Source organism: Saccopteryx leptura, chromosome 4 (genome assembly GCF_036850995.1).
Source record: "Saccopteryx leptura isolate mSacLep1 chromosome 4, mSacLep1_pri_phased_curated, whole genome shotgun sequence".
NCBI classification, from domain to species: Eukaryota; Metazoa; Chordata; class Mammalia; order Chiroptera; family Emballonuridae; genus Saccopteryx; species Saccopteryx leptura.
Window position 1 is genome coordinate 117,864,878 of NC_089506.1, and position 19,009 is coordinate 117,883,886.

The 19,009-nt window shown below is 41.4% G+C and overlaps 1 protein-coding gene across 3 annotated transcripts in view; it reads left to right on the forward strand.

Moving 5' to 3' along the window:
• The window catches only part of FREM2 (FRAS1 related extracellular matrix 2), a 239,020-nt gene that overhangs the window by 199,449 nt on the left and 20,562 nt on the right, over positions 1 to 19,009 (forward strand). The window contains exons 19-25 of one of the 3 annotated variants that reach the window (XM_066381090.1): positions 570 to 697; positions 786 to 920; positions 1,663 to 1,789; positions 2,676 to 2,863; positions 8,271 to 8,417; positions 10,560 to 11,077; positions 12,198 to 14,166. In XM_066381090.1, coding sequence (XP_066237187.1) covers positions 570 to 697; positions 786 to 920; positions 1,663 to 1,789; positions 2,676 to 2,863; positions 8,271 to 8,417; positions 10,560 to 11,072 — 1,238 coding nt within the window. In that variant the 3' untranslated portion in view covers positions 11,073 to 11,077; positions 12,198 to 14,166. Of the gene's footprint in view, positions 1 to 569; positions 698 to 785; positions 921 to 1,662; positions 1,790 to 2,675; positions 2,864 to 8,270; positions 8,418 to 10,559; positions 14,167 to 19,009 lie in introns of those variants that run through there. The other 2 variants (XM_066381089.1, XM_066381088.1) reach the window with 2 other exon arrangements.

Here is a 19,009-nt window from a genome sequence, read left to right on the forward strand (position 1 = left end):
CTGGGATGCTGAGGTCACAGGTTCAAAACCCCAGGGTAGCCAGCTTGAGCGTGGGCTCATCTGGCTTGAGGGCAGGCTCACCAGCTTGAGTGTAGGGTTGCTGGCTTCACACAGGATTATCAACATGATCCCAGGGTCACTGGCTTGAGCCCAATGTTGCTGGCTTGAGCCTAAGGTTGCTGGTTTGAACAAGGGTTCACTGGTTCAGCTTGAGCCCCCAGTCAAAACACGTATGAGAAGCAATCAATGAGCAACTAAAATGATGCAACTATGAGTTCATGCCTCTCATCTCTCTCCCTTCCTGTCTGTCTCTGTCTCTCTTTCTCTTAAAAAATTTTAAAAGAAAGACTGAATTATACAGTAGAAAAAGCACTGAATTAGGAATCAGAAGGTACAGAAACCTAGATGTGTGATCTTGGCAGAGTCAAACTACTTCTCTGTTTGCAAAGTTAGAATACAACCCTGTTACTTTGTATTATAAGAATAAAAGCAAATAACTCTAAAGTACTTTGAAAACACTAAACTGCTATGCTTTAACCACCACACCATTGTTATTGGCACTTTTCCAGCATCCTTCACAAGCTCAGTGATCGTGTCCGCTGATCATCCCAGCCTGACTTTCTCCCTGCGTCTAGTAAGGAGTGAACCAACCTACAACCAGCCAGTCCAGCAGTGGAGCTTTGTGTCTGACTTTGCAGTAAGCAATTGAGGCTCTTACTTAATTTTACTTTTCTGTTACCTCCAATTGCACCGCACGTATTGAACTCCCTCTCTTCTCCTCAAAGGTACGTGACTACTCAGGAACGTATACAGTGAAGTTGCTGCCATGCACCACGCCACCACATCAGGAGTACCTCCTGCCAGTTACCTGCAACCCCAGAGAACCTGTCACTTTTGACCTTGACATCCGATTCCAACAAGTATGTCTCACAGAATTATTTTCCTGTGACTGACTGATAGAATCCCACTTGGGTATTGTTTGGTCTACTCTTATCGGTTGAAAAATAATTCATATAATGACTTTCATTCCTGCATCCTGCGGAAAAAAAGGAAGTCACGCAGGTAGGAAGGAAGGGAAGAAAGAAGGAGAAAAGAATTGCCCTTTAGCAGTTGTTGGTTCAGTATATAAAACCCATAATTTAAGAGTATGCTGGGTTATTTTTCCTTATCTGATCTTTTTCTGCCTTAGAAATTTGAGAATTTTTCCTGAGTTCTGTATTTCTTCATCTTGTTCTCGATCTTTAAGAAGAATAAGTAGCCTGTCGTTCATGCCATGTCAAAGCACCAAATTGCCATATATTATAAAAGAAATGTGATGGCACATTATGTCCCAGAATTTATACTAAACATTGGGCTGCCACTGACCATGATATTAGAAGTCTCTTATATGTCCCAATAAACCAATGGAAATGTGCTCAAGGAATACTAGTTAGTCTCATTGAAAAAAATGACTTAACCTCGCCAGTTTTGCCTTCTCCAGAAGGACAAAGCCAATGTCACCAATTCCCTAAGTCGGTTTGGTCAGACCTGAAAATGACTACAGCACTGTGTTTCGTACTTTCCATATCAGTGTACAGTAAATGTGTGTATCTGTGAATGATGTGTTTATGCACCGTCAGAACAAGCAACAGCACACCAAAAGGCTTTTACGCTTGGTTTTAGGTCAGTGACCCAGTCGCTGCTGAGTTCAGCTTGAACACCCAGATGTACCTGATCTCCAAGAAGAGCCTCTGGTTGTCCGATGGATCGATGGGATTTGAGCAGGAGAGTGATGTTGCTTTTGAGGAAGGTAGCCCTTAACAAATGAAAGGCCCTCTTTGTATGTTATTCATGGTATCTGTCGTGTTTTGTTTGTCAGAATTGTGTTTAAGGAAAGAAATTATAACCTCCAGTATGGTTTGAATAATATAACTGGGTCTTTATCACTGTGGCAGGGCTCGAGGTGGAGGGGATGGTGTCCCTGGGATTGGGTATATGTTACTGGATGATTTTATTTCTGAAGAAGTTCATCTCTACTTTTCCTTACTTAAGTGATTTTTGAAATAAGTCTGGATTTTTTTTTTCTTGAATGTATGTTCAAGTTTTCCAAACTCAACTGCCAAAGCTCCATGAGACTGTGAATGTCTCATGAGCCAGCATTGTGACTTTCTTGTTCAGTGGTGTATTCCCAGTAACCACATATGTAGCACATATAGTAGGAGTTCAATAATAACTGTGAAATAGATGCTTGAATACCAGGGAGTTTCCCTTAAACCCTCTTTCACACCCAGATGAAGTTAATCCAACTTTTTATTGATTTTTTAAGTGTTATTCTATAATATATTAGTCTGCATCTTGCCAACTAACTTATTTATGTAAACTAGACTTTAACCACAATGGGACATTATGGAAGTTAAGTTATAGGCCAACTCTTGAGGTTATTTCCACTACTGGCTGAATGTGTGAGGGTCCATACATATTCAGCCTCTTGTGGTCATTCTGCAAAGTGGTCAGTTCTAAGACCTGGGAGTGAACCAGGTCCTGAAGCTAACACGGAAAGGTCTCTAACACCTGATGCCACATTGAGAAGAGAAGGATTTTTTTTTTAGTGTCACTATTGTCACAGATTGCTTGCAGTGTCATGTAGGTGCACCTTATCATGTAGCAGCAATAACATTCCTGCATCTCTGTTTCAGGTGATACTATTTATGGCCGTGTGATGGTAGATCCTGTACAGAATCTGGGTGATTCCTTTTACTGCAGCATCGAGAAGGTGTTCCTGTGCACTGGAGCGGACGGCTACGTCCCCAAGTACAGCCCAAAGAATGCAGAATACGGTTGTCTGGCTGACTCTACTTCACTCTTACACAGATTTAAAATTGTGGTAAGTGTGGGCTTCAGTCAGGATGAGGTGGGTTAGGAAATGCTGTCTGTGCTCGCCTGCTCCCCTAACCAAAATCAAAACCAAATCATAGAACAACCACCCTCGAGAACCATCTGAAGACCAGCTTAACAAAACAATTACAAAAGGACATACAAAAGAAGCCACATTGAGGCCGCTGGAGGGATAGAAATGTAAATGGGCTGACCCCACACCCATGTGTGGTGCTAGGAATAGGGAAGGACATCTTGGCAGGGCAGGTAGCGAGGAGTACCAGCCGTGCTCTGGGATTACCAGCCCAGAGCACCACCTTTGGAAGAAGGAGTCTCCACAATATATGGCTATGAAGACCAGCAGGGATTCCTTCCAGGTGAGACAGAAGGTCGCTGTAGACCCTCTTAAGGTATCCTCTTAAAGGTCCAAGCACAGACTCACTTGCTCACACTCCACCTAAGCTCCAGTGCAGGGATAGAAGATGGAGCAGCTAGGAATTGTGTAGCTTCAGGATGACAGCTGGAGAGGCAAGTCTGTCCAAGACTGAAAGGCTGGTCAGCCTCACTGCATCCTCGTCAAGCTTGTCCCCCACGCAGCCAGCAGGTGCGGGATGGTGCCAAACCTGAGTCCCCATTAACCCAGCTACACTGCTTCCCCCACCCTGGTGATTCCTTGAGACCCGACCCTACCCAGCTCATGTACCCAGTTCAGACCTCTTTCAGCAGATATGCAGTACAAATGGCTGGGCCCTGGCCCATGTTGCATATGTTCCTAAACTCTCTCAAAGATCTACAAACTCACAAAAGCAAAGGTTAGCCTGGCTGTGCCCTGTACCCTTTGCTAAACAGCCCCAAACCCAGTACTAATGTCAGTCAGCCTCAGTTCACAACATGACCTCTCCCAGGTGCCCCCACACCCAGGACAGGCAGAGACAAATTACAGATCACTTTGTACTCCTACAGGTGGCCCCCGGCTGGCAACAAAACACAGCTGATCTTGGCCTGTACCAGAGTCCCTCCCAAGAGACCCCAGAACTGACACATTCAGTAGCCAGCTTCACACTGTACCGGAGCACAAACCAATTAGCTCCACAAACAGCACATGCGAAGGGTGGACTAAGCGGGCACCAGAGCCCTGCTAGTGCAAATCTCACTCCATGGCACCAGAGCCCTGCTGGTGCAAATCTCACTCCATGGCACCAGAGCCCTGCTGGTGCAATTCTCACTCCATGGCACCAGAGCCCTGCTGGTGCAAATCTCACTCCATGGCACCAGAGCCCTGCTGGTGCAAATCTCACTCCATGGCATCAGCCCCTGAACAACAGTTCATCCACTGTGGTCGCTACCAGTCCTCACAGCCAGTCAGCCTGAGGGTCTGTCTTACCCACTGATGTGCCAGCAGCAATCAAACCTCAAGTTACATCAAGAGAACATTCACAATTCGCAAAAGGGAGACCCTGGGGCATCCAGCTCAGGCGACCAAACTGACTGTGCCACTGAGGTTCACAAGACACTCACTGCAGAGCACACTTGGCCAGGAATGGGAGACAAAGTGGATCGACCTAACACAGAGAAACAAACCCAGGGAGGTTTGTTTGCAGCTGAAAAGTGACAAGGAAACGTGTCCCAAATGAAAGAGCAGAACAACACTCCAGGAACTGACCAGAATGGAGACAAGCAATCAGCAGATACAAAATTCAAAGCACCGTTTATAAAGATGATCAATTAACTTAGGAAAGGATAATGAACTCAGTGAAAATTTATACAAGACAGAAACCACAAAAAAGAGCCAGTCAGAAATAAAGAACACAGTAAGTGGAATGAAGAATATAGTAGATAGATTCAACAGTATATTAGATGAAGCAAAGTATCAAATTAGCAATCTGAAAAAAATAAATAGTGGAAAACACTCATTTGGAACAGCAAAAAGAAAAAAAAGAATTTAAAAATGAAGATATAGTTTAAAGGGCCTTTGGGACAACATAAAGTATACCAGCATTCACATCAGAGGGGGACCAGAAGGAAAAGAGAGAGAGCAAAGGATTGAAAACCTACTTGAAGAAGCCCTGGCCAGTTGGCTCAGTGGATAGAACATCGGCCTGGTACATGGATGTCCTGTGTTCAGTCCCCAGTCAGGGCACACAAAAGAAGCGACCATCTGCTTCTCTCTCCCCCACTTTCTCCCTCTTCCCCTCCCACAGCCAGTGGCTCTATTGGTTCAAGTGTGACCCAGAACCCTGAAAATACCTTGGTTGATCTGAGTATGTCAGCCTCAGGCACTAAAAATCACTCAGTACTTGAGCATTGGCCTCAGATGGGGTAGCAGAGTGGATCCTGGTTGGGGCAAACGTGGGAGCCTACCTCACTATCTCCCTTCCTCTCATCTAAAAAAATTTTTTTAAAAAAAGAATCCAGCAAAAACAACTGTTAGAGCTAATAACCAATTTAATAAAGTGACAGGATACAAAATTAATATTCAGAAATCAGTTCCATTTTCATGTACCAATAACAAACTATCAGAAAGAGAAATAAAGAAAATAATCCTATTTCCAATTGCATCAGAAAAAAATTTAAAAAATAAAAGTAACTAAGGAGATAAAAAACAAACAAAAAACTGTACTCAGAAAACTATAAAACACTGGAGAAAGAAACTGAAGAACATGCACATAAATGGAAGTAGATACCATGCTCATTACGGAAAAAATAATATTGTTAAACTACCCACACTACCCAAAGCAATACACAAATTCAATTCAATTCCTGTCTAAATACCAATGAGATTTTTTAACAGCACTAGAATATATAAACCTGAAATTCATGTGGAACCACAAAAGACCCCAAACAGTCAAAGCAATCTTGAGAAAGAACTAAGTTAGCTATCATGCTACCTAATGTTGAACTATAATACAAACTATAATTTAGTAAACAAAACAGCATGGTACTGGCATAAAAACAGAAACAGAAATCAATGTAACAGAATAGAGAGTTTTGTTTATTAGTCAACAAATAAAATTAAAATAAAAATTAAAAAACAGTTTGCTGTTTAAAAACTATTCTTTTTCATTTTGCAAGAACTAGTTCGAAGTATGCACACTGAAATCCCAGACAGATGAAAATGCTGAGTTTGAGACTTTTGGGGGGTTGGGGAAGGGAGATACAGCCTTTAAACTTCATGACAGTAGGTCTTTTCAGTTCTGTTTTGCACATTAATCACGTCCTTACCGCTTAACACATAAATACTAGGGAAATCCGAATTAATTTTGGTAATAACCCAGGCAACACAAATTGTGACTAATAAACAAAATCAACCCATGTCTATATGGTCAATTAATATTTAATAAAGGAGGCAAAAATATACAGTGGGTTAAAGGTAATCTATTCAGTAAATAGTGTTGGAAAAACCAGACAGATACATGGAAAAACATGAAAGTTGACCACACTTTTCTGCATACACAAAAATAAACTCAAAGTGAATTAAAGACTTAAATGTAAGACTTGAACCAGAAAATTCATAGAAGAAACTGTAGGCAATAAACCCTCTGACACCACCCTTAGTAGTATTTTTTATATGTCTCCTCATGTGAGGCAAACAAAAGAAAAATAAACAGATGACACTACATCAAACTAAAAAGTTTTTGCATAGCAGAGGAAATCATCAACAAAATAAAAAAACAACCTGAATAGGGGAATATATTGCAAATGACATATTAGTAAAGGGTTAGTATTCAAAATATATTTAAAAATTCATAGAACTCAGTAACACTAAAACATTCCTCTGTTTGAAAAATGGGCAGAGAGCATAAAAATGCATTTATCCAAAAAAAGATACTCATATGGCCAGCGAACACATGAAAAGATGCTCAACATCACTGTTCATCAGGGTAATGCAGATCAAGACCACAATGAGATACCACCTCCGACCAATTAGAACGGCTATTATCAAAAAGTCAACAAAATGTGTTGTCAAGGATATGGAAAGAAGGGAACCCTCCTGCACTGCTGGTGGGAATGCAGACTGGTGCAGCCACTGTGGAAAACAGTATGGAGGCTCCTCAAAAAATTAAAAATATAACTATCATATGGCCCACAATTCCACTTCTGGGTATTTATCTGAAGAAATCTAAAACACAAATTCAAAAAGATATGGGCACCCCTATATTTATTTCAGCATTATTTACATTAACCAATATGTGGAAGCAACTGTGGTATCAATCAATGGGTGAATGGATAAAGAAGATGTGTGTGTGTGTGTGTGTGTGTGTGTGTGTGTGTGTGTGTGTGATCTTACTCAGCCTTAAAAAATAATGAAATGTTACCATTGAGACAACATGGATGAATCTAGAGGGTATTGTACTAAGTAAAATAAATTAGTCAGAGAAAGACAAAAACAGTGTGGTTTCACTTCAGTGTAGAATCTAAAAAAGAAAATAACAAATAAATCAAAACAAAATTAGATTTATAGAAACGGAGACCAAAGGGATTATTACTAGAAGGGAGGGATTAGGAGGATATGTGAACATGGTGAAAGGGAGTATAGTCAGTAATATTGTGACAGGTTTGTGCAACGACATCGGATTACTAGAATTAGTGGGGTGATTACATTGCAAAGTATAGAAATATTGAAGCACTATTGTACATGTGAAACTAACATAACCAGTATAATATTGTATACCAACTATCCTTAAATAATTTTTTTAAGAAATGGCCAAAGGACCTGAATAACCATTTCTCCAAAGAAGACATACACATGGCCAATAGATATATTTTAAACAATGGTCAAAGTCACTCATGATCAAAGAAATGTAAATTAAAACTACAATGAGATATCACCTCACACCTATCAGAGTGGTTGTCATCAATAAATCAATAATGGTGTTGAGGAGTGTGTGGAGAAAGCAGAAAGACGCATAGGTACAAAGTACAAACTGAGGGTTGCTAGATGGAAGGGGGATTGAGGGGCTGGGTAAGAAAGAGAAGAGATTGAATGCAAATAAGCAGTTGCCAAATAGCCACAGGGATATAAAGTACAGCATAGGGAACATAATCAATATTATAATAACTATATTTGGTGTTGGGTGGGTACTATACTTATGGAGGAATCACTTTATAAGTTATATAAATATCTAACCACTCTCCTGTACCCCTGAAACTAATATAATGTTGAATATCAACTGTTAACCAAAAATTAAATTTGTTTAATTGGGGTAAGTGCTTTGACCCAAACAATGAACTAAGTACATGTTCAAAGTTAAGCATTTTTTTGTCTTATACTTTAATACAATGGTATCTATTCCAATGAAACTAAGTGGTAACATTTAATGCTTATTTGTACTTGTACAAAACTATGAGGAAAACATTCTGAGCTTGCAAAAGTTGGCATTTTCTACAACAGTCCTCATTTTCCTTATTGCTTAAAGGACAAAGCTCAGCCAGAAACACAGACTACCAGTTTTGGAAATATCCTGTTTAATGCCAAACTGGCAGTGGATGACCCTGAAGCTATTCTCTTAGTGAACCAGCCTGGATCCGATGGATTTAAAGTGGACTCCGCACCCCTCTTTCAGGTGGGACAATAACAAGTTCACTTCCAATAGCTGTACAGCCATGCGAGTAACTTAACATTTGAATGCCTTGGATGTCTCCTTTGTAAATGGTAGTAATAGCAATATTGCATTTGGTTTATGTGAACATTGAAGAGTAAAGACCCTCATTCAGTCCAGAATAAACCCAAGACTAATAGATGGGAACTCTGCTTTTCTTACTCAAAATTTCCTTCCTGTTGACTTTTCCTGACCATTTTTTATTAGAGTGATCTTCTGTGAACTGCTGGACTCAGACAAAGAGATGGGCACAGCCCATAAATCTCTACTTTCAAAGATTTAATAACCAAAATAAAAAATTGTAACCTATAGCTATACAGTATAAAGAGACACAAGTAACCATAACCATACTGAGCAGATGATTACGACAGATTCAGAGATGGGTTCACATTGTGAAACCTTGGGCAAACAAGTACATTTTTTAAGGATATGTACTGAAAATTATTCAGACAGAATGGGTTGGAGAAATGTGTGATTCTTATTCAACCTAAAGAGCAAATATTTTTTTTATTCATATTAGAGAGGTGGGAAGGGGAAAGAGAGAGAGAGAAGGGAGGAGGAGGAGCAGGAAATATCAACTCCCATATGTGCTTTAACCAAGCAAATCTGGTGTTTCAAACCGGAAACCTCAGTGTTCCAGGTCGATGCTTTATTCACTGTGCCACCACAGGTCAGGTGAGAGAATCTTAAGGAAACAAATTTGTAATTCTGAAATAGAAGTATTTTTTGTTTGTTTTTGTTATTACTGTTAACTATCGAAGTATTTGAACACTTCCAAATCTTGAGGGTTTCAAAGAGCCATCAGAACATCCGTTCTTTTCATAGGCCCCGGAAAAGCAGTAAACTTTTATAAATATGTTTTATATGTGCCCTAGCTAGTTGGCTCAGTGGTAGAGGATCAGCCCAGCATGTGGATATCCTGGGTTTGATTCCCATTAAAGGCACACAGGAGAAACAACCATCTGCTTCACCACCCTTTGTTCTTTGCCTTCTCTCCCTCTCCCTCTCTCTCTCTCTCTCTCTCCTCCTCCCACAGCCATGGATACATTAGAGCAAGTTGGCCCCCGCACTGAGGATGGCATCATGGCCTCTGCCTCAGGCACTAAAATGACTCTGGTTGCAGCCCTGGCCAGTTGGCTCAGCGGTAGAGCGTCGGCCTGGCGTGTGGGGGACCCAGGTTCGATTCCCGGCCAGGGCACATAGGAGAAGCGCCCATTTGCTTCTCTACCCCCACCCCCTCCTTCCTCTCTGTCTCTCTCTTCCCCTCCTGCAGCCAAGGTTCCATTGGAGCAAAGATGGCCCGGGCGCTGGGGATGGCTCCTTGGCCTCTGCCCCAGGTGCTAGAGTGGCTCTGGTCGCGGCACAGTGACGCCCCAGAGGGGCAGAGCATCGCCCCCTGGTGGGCAGAGCATCACCCCTGGTGGGCGTGCCGGGTGGATCCCAGTCAGGCGCATGCGGGAGTCTGTCTGACTGTCTCTCCCCGTTTCCAGCTTAATAAAAAACAAAAAAGAGGAGAGAAAAAAAATGACTCATTGCAACAGAGCAGTGACCCCAGATGGGCAGAACATCGCCCCTTAGTGGGATTTCCGGGTGGATCCCAGTCGGATGCATGCAGGAATCTGTCTCTGCCTCCCTGCTTCTCCCTTAAGGAAAATAAATAAATAAATAAATAAATAAATAAATAATTTAAAATATAAATATATATATATGTTTTATATGCAGCAAGACATATTAGAAAAGAGTCCTGAACTTCAAAAATGTCTGAGTTCTAGTCCTGCCTCTGCCACTTACTAGATCAGTGACTTTCGGCAAGTTACTTAACTGCTATGTGTTCTTAGTAAGTTAGATTGATACCTGAAGTTCTTTATAGCTCTGACATTCTCTGACCACAAGTCCTAGAGTACCAGCTATTTACCAATTCATGCTCCCTTAATTATTGCACAAAATACTTCAGAGTGCTACACATGCAACAATGTTATGTGTATTTGTTCTACAGACCAAAATAAATTATCATTCATTATCTCAGCCATTCACTTCTCTTGCCAATAGTCTTGCAGTAGGTTGACATAGTTAAACTTTTCTAACGAGCAGAGTTGTGTCTTTTAGGTTGCTCTGGGTCGAGAATGGTACATACACACCATTTACACAGTAAGATCAAAAGACAACACCAATGGAGGCATTGGAAAGAGAAGTTTGGAGTACCAGTACCACTCGGTAATGAGTTCAGGGAAGCCCCAGGCCACGACCAAGAGCGGGAAGAAGAGGAAGGTCAGGAGCACACCCCCACTGGTGTGGGAAATCGGGGCTGAGAACAGCCGGGGCACAAATATCCAGCACATTTCTCTGGACCGAACCAGCAAAAGGCAGGTCCCCCAAGGAAAAGTTCCTCCTGACAGCATCCTTCTCCGGGAATTCAACAGTCCCATCTCTGAGGTCAGCCTGGTCATGATCATGGGCAGCATTGCAGTGGGACTGCTCTCCCTCGGCCTTTTGACCACTGCAGCGGTGATGTGCAGGAGCAGGAGAAGTGCCAGGAGGAAGAATGCCCCAAAGGGCTCAGGCAGCAGCGAGCCCATGATGTCACCACAGAGCTACCACCATGACAGCTCAGAGGTTTGATGACCGTGAATAAAAGTCAACCTTTTCCTCAAGTGCCTCAGACTTAAGACAATAGAAACCTGAATGCCTGTAAATGGCAGAGAACTGGGGATTTCTGTGACAAAGCTGCTTCGAGAACTTGACTGTGCTAATAAGCATTGATCTGAATTCTGTCTACTCTTTCATGCATCAGGGGACAAATTTCAACCACAGACCACATCTCTTCTCTTGCCCAGAAAGCAGACACAATGTAGTTACACATATGGAGAGCTACAGGTGGACAGCAATAAATGTACTTCTCACTTCAGGCATTTTCTCTGCACAGTGGAGATAAATTTATTCAAAGGTGCTAATACACTCTCTGAAAAGTTGCAACACATCTGTTGTTGCTACATATTAGTATGAACCTCAAAGGTGCAATTATCACATTGCTTCTTGGTTGTATAACAGATTATTACTAGAAAAGTTTTTATTGGAACTCTGGGAAAAAATAAACACGCTGTTTATTATGACAAGTTTTCTAATAGGTGAAGACAGCACAGAATTATGACCAGGGTAACTCAACCCACAAATCACTTTTTCTACTACTTGGGAGGGAATGGAAGGAAGGATGAAGGGAAAGTAACTCACTGAGTTGTATTTGAATTGTTTCTCATCTTTATTAGAGCCCCCCTTGTTTAATTTACTTATTTAATTTTAAATTAAAGCAAAAAAATATGTTGAGTCTAGAAAAGACTGTTGGAAGAGAGACTGCTCTGTTTTGGTCTAAAAGAGAAACAGTAGGACTTTTGCATGATAATATACCTTACCTGTGCTCAATCTTGGTGGGAAATCAGAGGGTTGATGACATTTGATGACCAAGAAGCTGCATAGAGTTAGATATTTTCAGTATCTAACCAACAAATGATAATGAAAAGCATCATTATATGGTGGAAGAAACTGGTGTTTCTTGATATAAGCTGTTTAACCAAAGTGCTTCTTACACATACTTTATAAAATAAAATACCATTTTAACAGATGATACATGAGGGTAAGCCTCAGTAGCATAGTCATACACCATGTGCAGAACAACAAATAGAGGACACTATTAGCTTTATAATTACCATCTTCTCTAAACCATGGCAATCTCTTTAACTGTCATTTCAGAGATGGTGACCAGCATCTTGGTGCTGACCAGCATCATCGATCATATTCTTCTCATAGCCAAAAGCAAAGTATTATTTGGTATCTCCAGTTGAGGAACTGATGTATTGAGGCCCCTTGCAGTATCTAAAAATAGAATTTGTAATACTGCTTTACAATGTTAACGACGAAGGAATTTGACTGAATGAGCTTGCTTGGCAAGGCCTCCATGCCTTTCTGAAAAATGTGCTTTCACCAAATTTCAGGAATCTTTGTTAGAAAGGGTAAATATCAGCAGTGTTATCACCAATCTTTGAAAAGTTAGTATATGTATTATTACAAGCAAAAATAATGTTGGGGGAAAGAGCCATACCTAAGGACCAACTGTTTCGTGTTGCCCGCAGCCTTCCTCACTCGCAGCTGTGCCTGGCCACAGCGGACATCCTGGTGGAATGGAGATTTTTAGAAGGCCAACCTTTCTTCAAGGCACATTTTGTCTGGGGTGTGCAAATACCAACCATCTCTTGATTGAAAAAAGAAAGCTATACTCATACCGGGAAAGAGGCAAAAAGTGTCTAATACTTGCCTCTCTTCTTTTGGACAGCTCTGAACTTAACATTCAGTCTTTCTAAAGAATAGAGTAGACCAGTGATTTTCAACCCATGCGTTGTGGCAGGCACACTGGTGGGCTGCTAGAATTTTTTTAAACATGCAACACCTGATTATTTAGTGAGGGGCACTGACCTCTTTTCCCTTAGATTGCCAAATTTAAAAAGATTACAACAGTTTACACAACAATATCTATTCAATATGAATGAATCAAAAATTATACCTATTTTTTTGTGGCCACAGAAGTTTAGTAATTAGTTTATGTATGCCATGAAATGAAAGAGGTTATATTCAAATGTGGCTCTTTCTTTGGATGAGAAGGATTAAAATTTGCAAGAAAGCCCAGCATTTGCGCAGTAGCCATTCTTCATAAATTGTTAAGGCTTTTGGATGAAGCAAAAGAACTTTACAAAAGATCAAAAGCATCATATTGAGTAATGTAATAGAAATCTGTGCCTCTCAGTGGAAGTTGAATAATGACATTTAAGATATTTTTCAAAAATCCCTTTAAAGATTTAACTGAATAAGAATAAAAGGTCAGAGATGAAGCTGTCTTGGGTGACTAAATACTTTGCAATAAAATAAATAACAAAAAATCAATCAAAATATTAACAGCATTGAAGTGTTTAAAATTATAATTATGAAATGCTTTTATTTTTAACTAGATGTTGCCTACACTGATTACATGATTACTTAAAAACTCTGGATGAATTTCTACTACAAATATTTACTTTTCCAATGTTTTAGTTCTCTCACCTAAGAATTGTCAGTATTGTGCATTTAAAAAAAGAAGAAGAGAAAGAAATGGAAATTTTAAAAATACTATTGTTAAAAATAAGAGCATTATAATAAAAATCACTTAAAAATAGAAAGACAATTACTGGTAAGAATAAAAGATTATTTATGTAAGATCCAAAATTAAGCATATTACAAAAAGAAGTACAAAGTAGAGTCTTTCTCTATGAATTTAGGAATTCACATTTTTTGCAAAATGTTTTGAAGCCCATTTGTCTGCAAAATAAGGTTTTATTCTGGACAAGGAGCTGTGTGGTTTATAATGGTGTTATAAAAATGCCCTCCAGAATGCTCACTGAATTTCTCTTTAGCCACTGAGCTACATATCTGTATGTAAAAGAATTATTTGCAGAATTTATTAGCCTTTATGAAGAATTTCCCATGGCAATTCTTTAAAAACTAACAAAATCTAGGTTTTTGCTGGGATAGTGCATAGTTGCTGGATATTGAAGTTTATCCCTGGGAATCCAATTATGCAAATACATGTGGAGCAATTCGACCTTAAATAGATGTCTTTGTGTTACCACTTGAGTTTCATAATTAACCACACCCATTTTCCTTCAAAATATATCACAGATTTAATATAAATAAACCCCATATGAATATAAATGTGTTATGATGCCCCAGTTACTTTGGTATATTTCTGTGACTTTTATTAACACTCCAAGCCCAGAATTCCCGTTGTCTGCAATGAGTGTCAGTCATGTGCGTTCTGGTTCTGAAGCCCGGAGCTTCCGCAGGCTTCCCAACTGGAACAGGTACTGCCCCTGCGTGGCTGATGCTGTTGGGACAATGTTGCTGCTCCTCAGCGGGATCTACCTGTAGGATCATAGCTTGTTCGCCAGATGTAACAGGTATAGACAAGCCAGGGTTGATGTGTGTTTAGAGGAAACAGTCTTGTCCTGGGAGCAGTGTGACTAGACTCTGCACTGATGAGAATGAATCAACTGATCTGATCCATTACCAATGTCTTTACTGTCAAAGTACATGTCTTTATGCAAACTTTGCCTGAGTCAATACTCATTTTATTTATTATAAGTTCAGATTTTTAATATGCAGCCACTGCTATTAAATTCCAGAAGGAAATACAAGGGTAGCTTCTTATAGCCACTAAAGAATAATCTCCCAAAAGGGCAAAATACTCAAAAGAAGGTAGAGTGAAGGCAAAAGAAGTTCTGGGTCCAGGTTCTCCCAGCACTTCCAAGACTGGAGAAGAGGGGGAGAAATGTCTACACCTGTTACATCTGGCGAACAGGTAGCAGAATTTTGTTCTCAGCAACCCAAGGGTACGGCCCAGTCTTCATCACAGAAGAAAAGAAGAAAGATTGGTGTGGTAGGAAGTATCTAAGCTGTTAAGGATGAAGCCTGCCCTTCAGGGGCTTGGAGAAGGGACCAAGGGTGGGGAGGGATTCATGATCCAGCTCCATCAGGATAGGAACATGGCAGATAAGACCTCCCCTCCATGGAGCCAGTCACCCAGAAGCACCCAATTAGAAACAAAACCACCCAAACCAGAACCAGTCAGGGTGGACCTGACTAGAGGAAAAAAAATTGTCAAGCCAATCTGAACCTACACTGTACTGATCCCTCTCACCTGCCCCCCCAAACGAGCCAGTAAACCGCCCCAAAAGCAGATTGACAGTAATCTTCGAAAATCCTATTCCTGTCATGACATTTATCAGATTTTTACATCTTGAATATTTGGTGACCCATAATTCTATTGTCAGGAGAATCACGTGTGAGCTGAGAAGTGGCATTTTATTACTATAATCCTCACTGAATCGACTAGTTGATTTATTAAAACAGCTCTAGAAAGCATATCTAGAATGAGGTTTCAAATAGCCATTTCAAATCCATCTGTGGGTGTTTGCCCTTTTTTTATTAAAGAAGTCAAAACTTTCCAGTTAACCTTGGTAGACAGCACCCATGTCGCAGTGTATAGAAGATGACCTAATTATTGAAAACCCACCATGTACCACACAGTGATCAGAGTTAATAATTGGGCTTATGGAGTACTTTTATTCTGGAGTCTTTCTACAGAGGAGTATGTGAATTGATCCATTCCCCCTTTTAGGACATTAAGGGCGAGGCTTTGCTGGCTAAATCATAGCTTCATGTAAGGGAAGTCCAGAGAGGAAGAGGAAAGGTCAAAAGATTACCTATTCTAGTATCAGGATTGTGTTAAAAAGGGAGATGGAGGGCCTGACCAGCCGGTGGTGGAGTGGATAGAGCATCGGACTAGGGGACTGGGATGCAGAGGATCCAGGTTCAAAACTCCGAGGTCGCCGGCTTGAGTGTGGGATCATAGACATTACTCCATGGTCCCTTGCTTAAGCCCAAAGTCTGCTGGCTTGAGCCCAAAGGTTGCTGGCTTGAAGCTCAAGGTTGCTGGCTTAAACTCATGGTCACTGGCTTCAGCCCAAGGTTGCTGGCTTGAGCAAGGGGTCACTTGGTCTGCTGTATGTAGCCCCCCAGTCAAGGCATATATGAGAAAGCAATCAATGAACTACTAAGGAGCCACAACAAAGAACTGATGCTTCTCATCTCTCTCCCTTCCTGTCTGACTGTTCCTCTCTTTCCCTCTCTCTGACTCTCTGTCTCTGTCCAAAAAAAGGAGGGGGGAGGTATGTGGCTGGAAAGCAGATTAAGTGAGGACTACAAGAGCAGAAAGGGGGTCTTGACCTTCCCCTTACCATTAGATCACTTGTCAAGGGATACCTATTCCACTGTCAAGCACAACCAAATATCCAATACACTTAGTGAACAGTGTGTATGACAACAACCACCAGAAATTATGTGCATCCAGCAACGAAGGAGCAACACCTGGCACAACTGGGAACTTCAGACCCTGCCTCAGCACCGCTATTGTTGAAATGAGAAAGAACACCCAAAGGAAGTTATCTATTCTGGCTTAAATTTTGAAGAGGATGACTGTGGTCCTGGGACTGCATCTCAAGGAGATTGGATGCTCCCTGTCTTTATCAGAGATTGTCTTCACTTCCCCTGTTGGCCTTGCCCCCCCCCCCAGCAGAAATAAACATTAGCCTTATTCTGGGTGCAGGGGTGACTGTACTTTGAATATAATCCTTGACATTTACATTCCAGAAGAACCCAGACCTTTCCTGATTCTTCTACAGTCCCTTTGTCCCCAAATATACATTATCTTCAAAGGAGCCTTCTTTACTCAGCCATTAGTAACTAATAGAATAAATAACCTGCCTAACCAGGCAGTGGTAAAGTGGATAGAGCACTGAACTGAGATGCTGAGGACCAGGTTTGAAACCCTGAGGTCACTAGCTTAAGTGCAGGCTGACCAGCTTGAGTGTGAGATCATAGACATGACCCCATGGTCTCTGGTTTAAGCTCAAAGATTACTGGCTTAAGCCCAAGGTCACTGGCTTGAGCAAGGGGTCACTGACTCAGCTGGAGCCTCGGAGTCAAGGCACATATGAGAAAGAAATCAATGAACAACTATGAGTTGATGCTTCTCATCACTCTCCCTGCCTGTCTGTCTGTCCCTGTCTGTCCCTCTCTCTCACACACACACTAAAAAAAAGAAAGAAAAAGAAGGAAAAAAAAGAATAAATGAGCTATTGAGGTTTAAAAGAATGAATGAGTCTAAGTGCTGGTGGGATGGAGTACTCTGAATCTCCTGGGTAGTATGCAGAGGACCGCTGCCACAGCCCTGGGAGGCTCTGATGGAGCTGCACACCCCCATTCCCACCCTGGGGATTCGAGTGGGCTGTGCATTTTGAAAAAGAGCTTCCAGTGAGTGAGAAAATAAGGAACTCCAGAGAGAACCACTAGTTTAGAGTTTTCTATGCATTGACAGGAAGAATTTCATTTTTAGTGCAATCACAGAAACCAAAAGAAGAAATAATTATGAATTTTTCGAATAGGCTAGGAAGAGATCTTTGCAGTGGGCCAGCAAAAAGTGCTTGTGCAAGTAGAGCCTCCTCCTCAGGTGGCCCTCCATGCCACAGGGGCCCCGTCCGGTCTCTGTACAACAGGACAGAGGGTCACTGCGTTAAGTGTCTACATGGTGTGACTTCATGGACTCACATCCTGGCTGAACTGTGATAAGGTTCCATCTGTCCTCAGTTCTTGTTCAAACGCAAGTATTTAGCCAACAAGGAAACAAGACATAAAGCTAGGTGGGTCTAGAAATGAGTGCTGGACTCATAGAGTCAGTATAATTTGCTAAAAGATTTAACCGAAGATCCATAAGTTGTGGGCTGTTCAAAAATCATACCAAGTATAATATGGTTGGGGAAGGGGGAAAAGAGGCTATAAAACCAAAGGTAGCGAATGGTCCCTATTTTGCGTTTATATGTAGATAATGTCTATGTATCGGCAAGATGTGTGAGGGGATTACAAGGGGACAATATGAACAGAGATAAGGATATGTGGAGGGGGCAGGGGAGTATTGTAGAGTGTGCAGAAGGGTGTGAAGTGTGTGAGGAGGATGTGTACACCTGTGTGTGCATGCTGTGACAGTCCTGGACACAGTAGAAAGCCCAGACCTGCGGATCCTAAAAATTTGAAATTGAAGACAAAAAGGGGAATGGAAGTGCTCTATCTCTCCCCATCCTGACTTTGAAATCAGACCTGATTTTGAATCCTAACCCAACACTCACTAGCTGAAGGACCTTGGACAAGTTACTTAGACATGGCTTTCTCATAAAGCACATTTATAAAGGGTCAAGCACAATGTAACACATAGCAGACACTCAATAAATGGTAACTTAAAAAAATTCTATGCCCTGCCCTGGCCAATTAGCTCAGTCAGTTAAGAGTGTACTCCTGAAACAACAAAGTTGAGGTTTCAATCCCCAGTGAGGGCACACATTGGAAGCAACCAAAAGAAATAAAGAATGTATCACTGAGTGAAACACCAAATGCTTCCCTGCCCCCTCCCCTCTCTCTCCCTTTCTCTCTCTGTCTCTCTAAAAGTCAATAAAAATGAAGCCCTGGCTGGATAGCTCGGTTGGTTGGAGCATCATCCAGGAGAGCAGAGGTTGCCAGTTCAATGCCCTGGTCAGGGCACATACAGGAGCAGCTTGATGTTCTTGTCTCTCATTCTTCCTGCCTCTTTCTCAAAATAATAATAATAATACATAATAATAATAATAATAATAATAATAATGATTTAGGTCCTGGACAGTTGGCTCAGTGGATAGAGCGTCAGCCTGATGTGCAGATGTTCCAAGTTCAATTCCCAGTCAGGGCACACATGAGAAGTGACCATCTCTTCTCTTCCCCTCCCTCTCCCTCTTCTCTCTCTTCCCCTCTTGCAGCCAGTAGCTCAGCTGGTCTGAGCATAAGCCCCAAGCACTGAGAATAGTTCAGTTGATTGGAGCATCAGCCCCAGAGTGGGAGGGGTTGCCTGGTGGATCACAGTCCATGCATGAGGGAGTCTGTCTCTCTGTCTT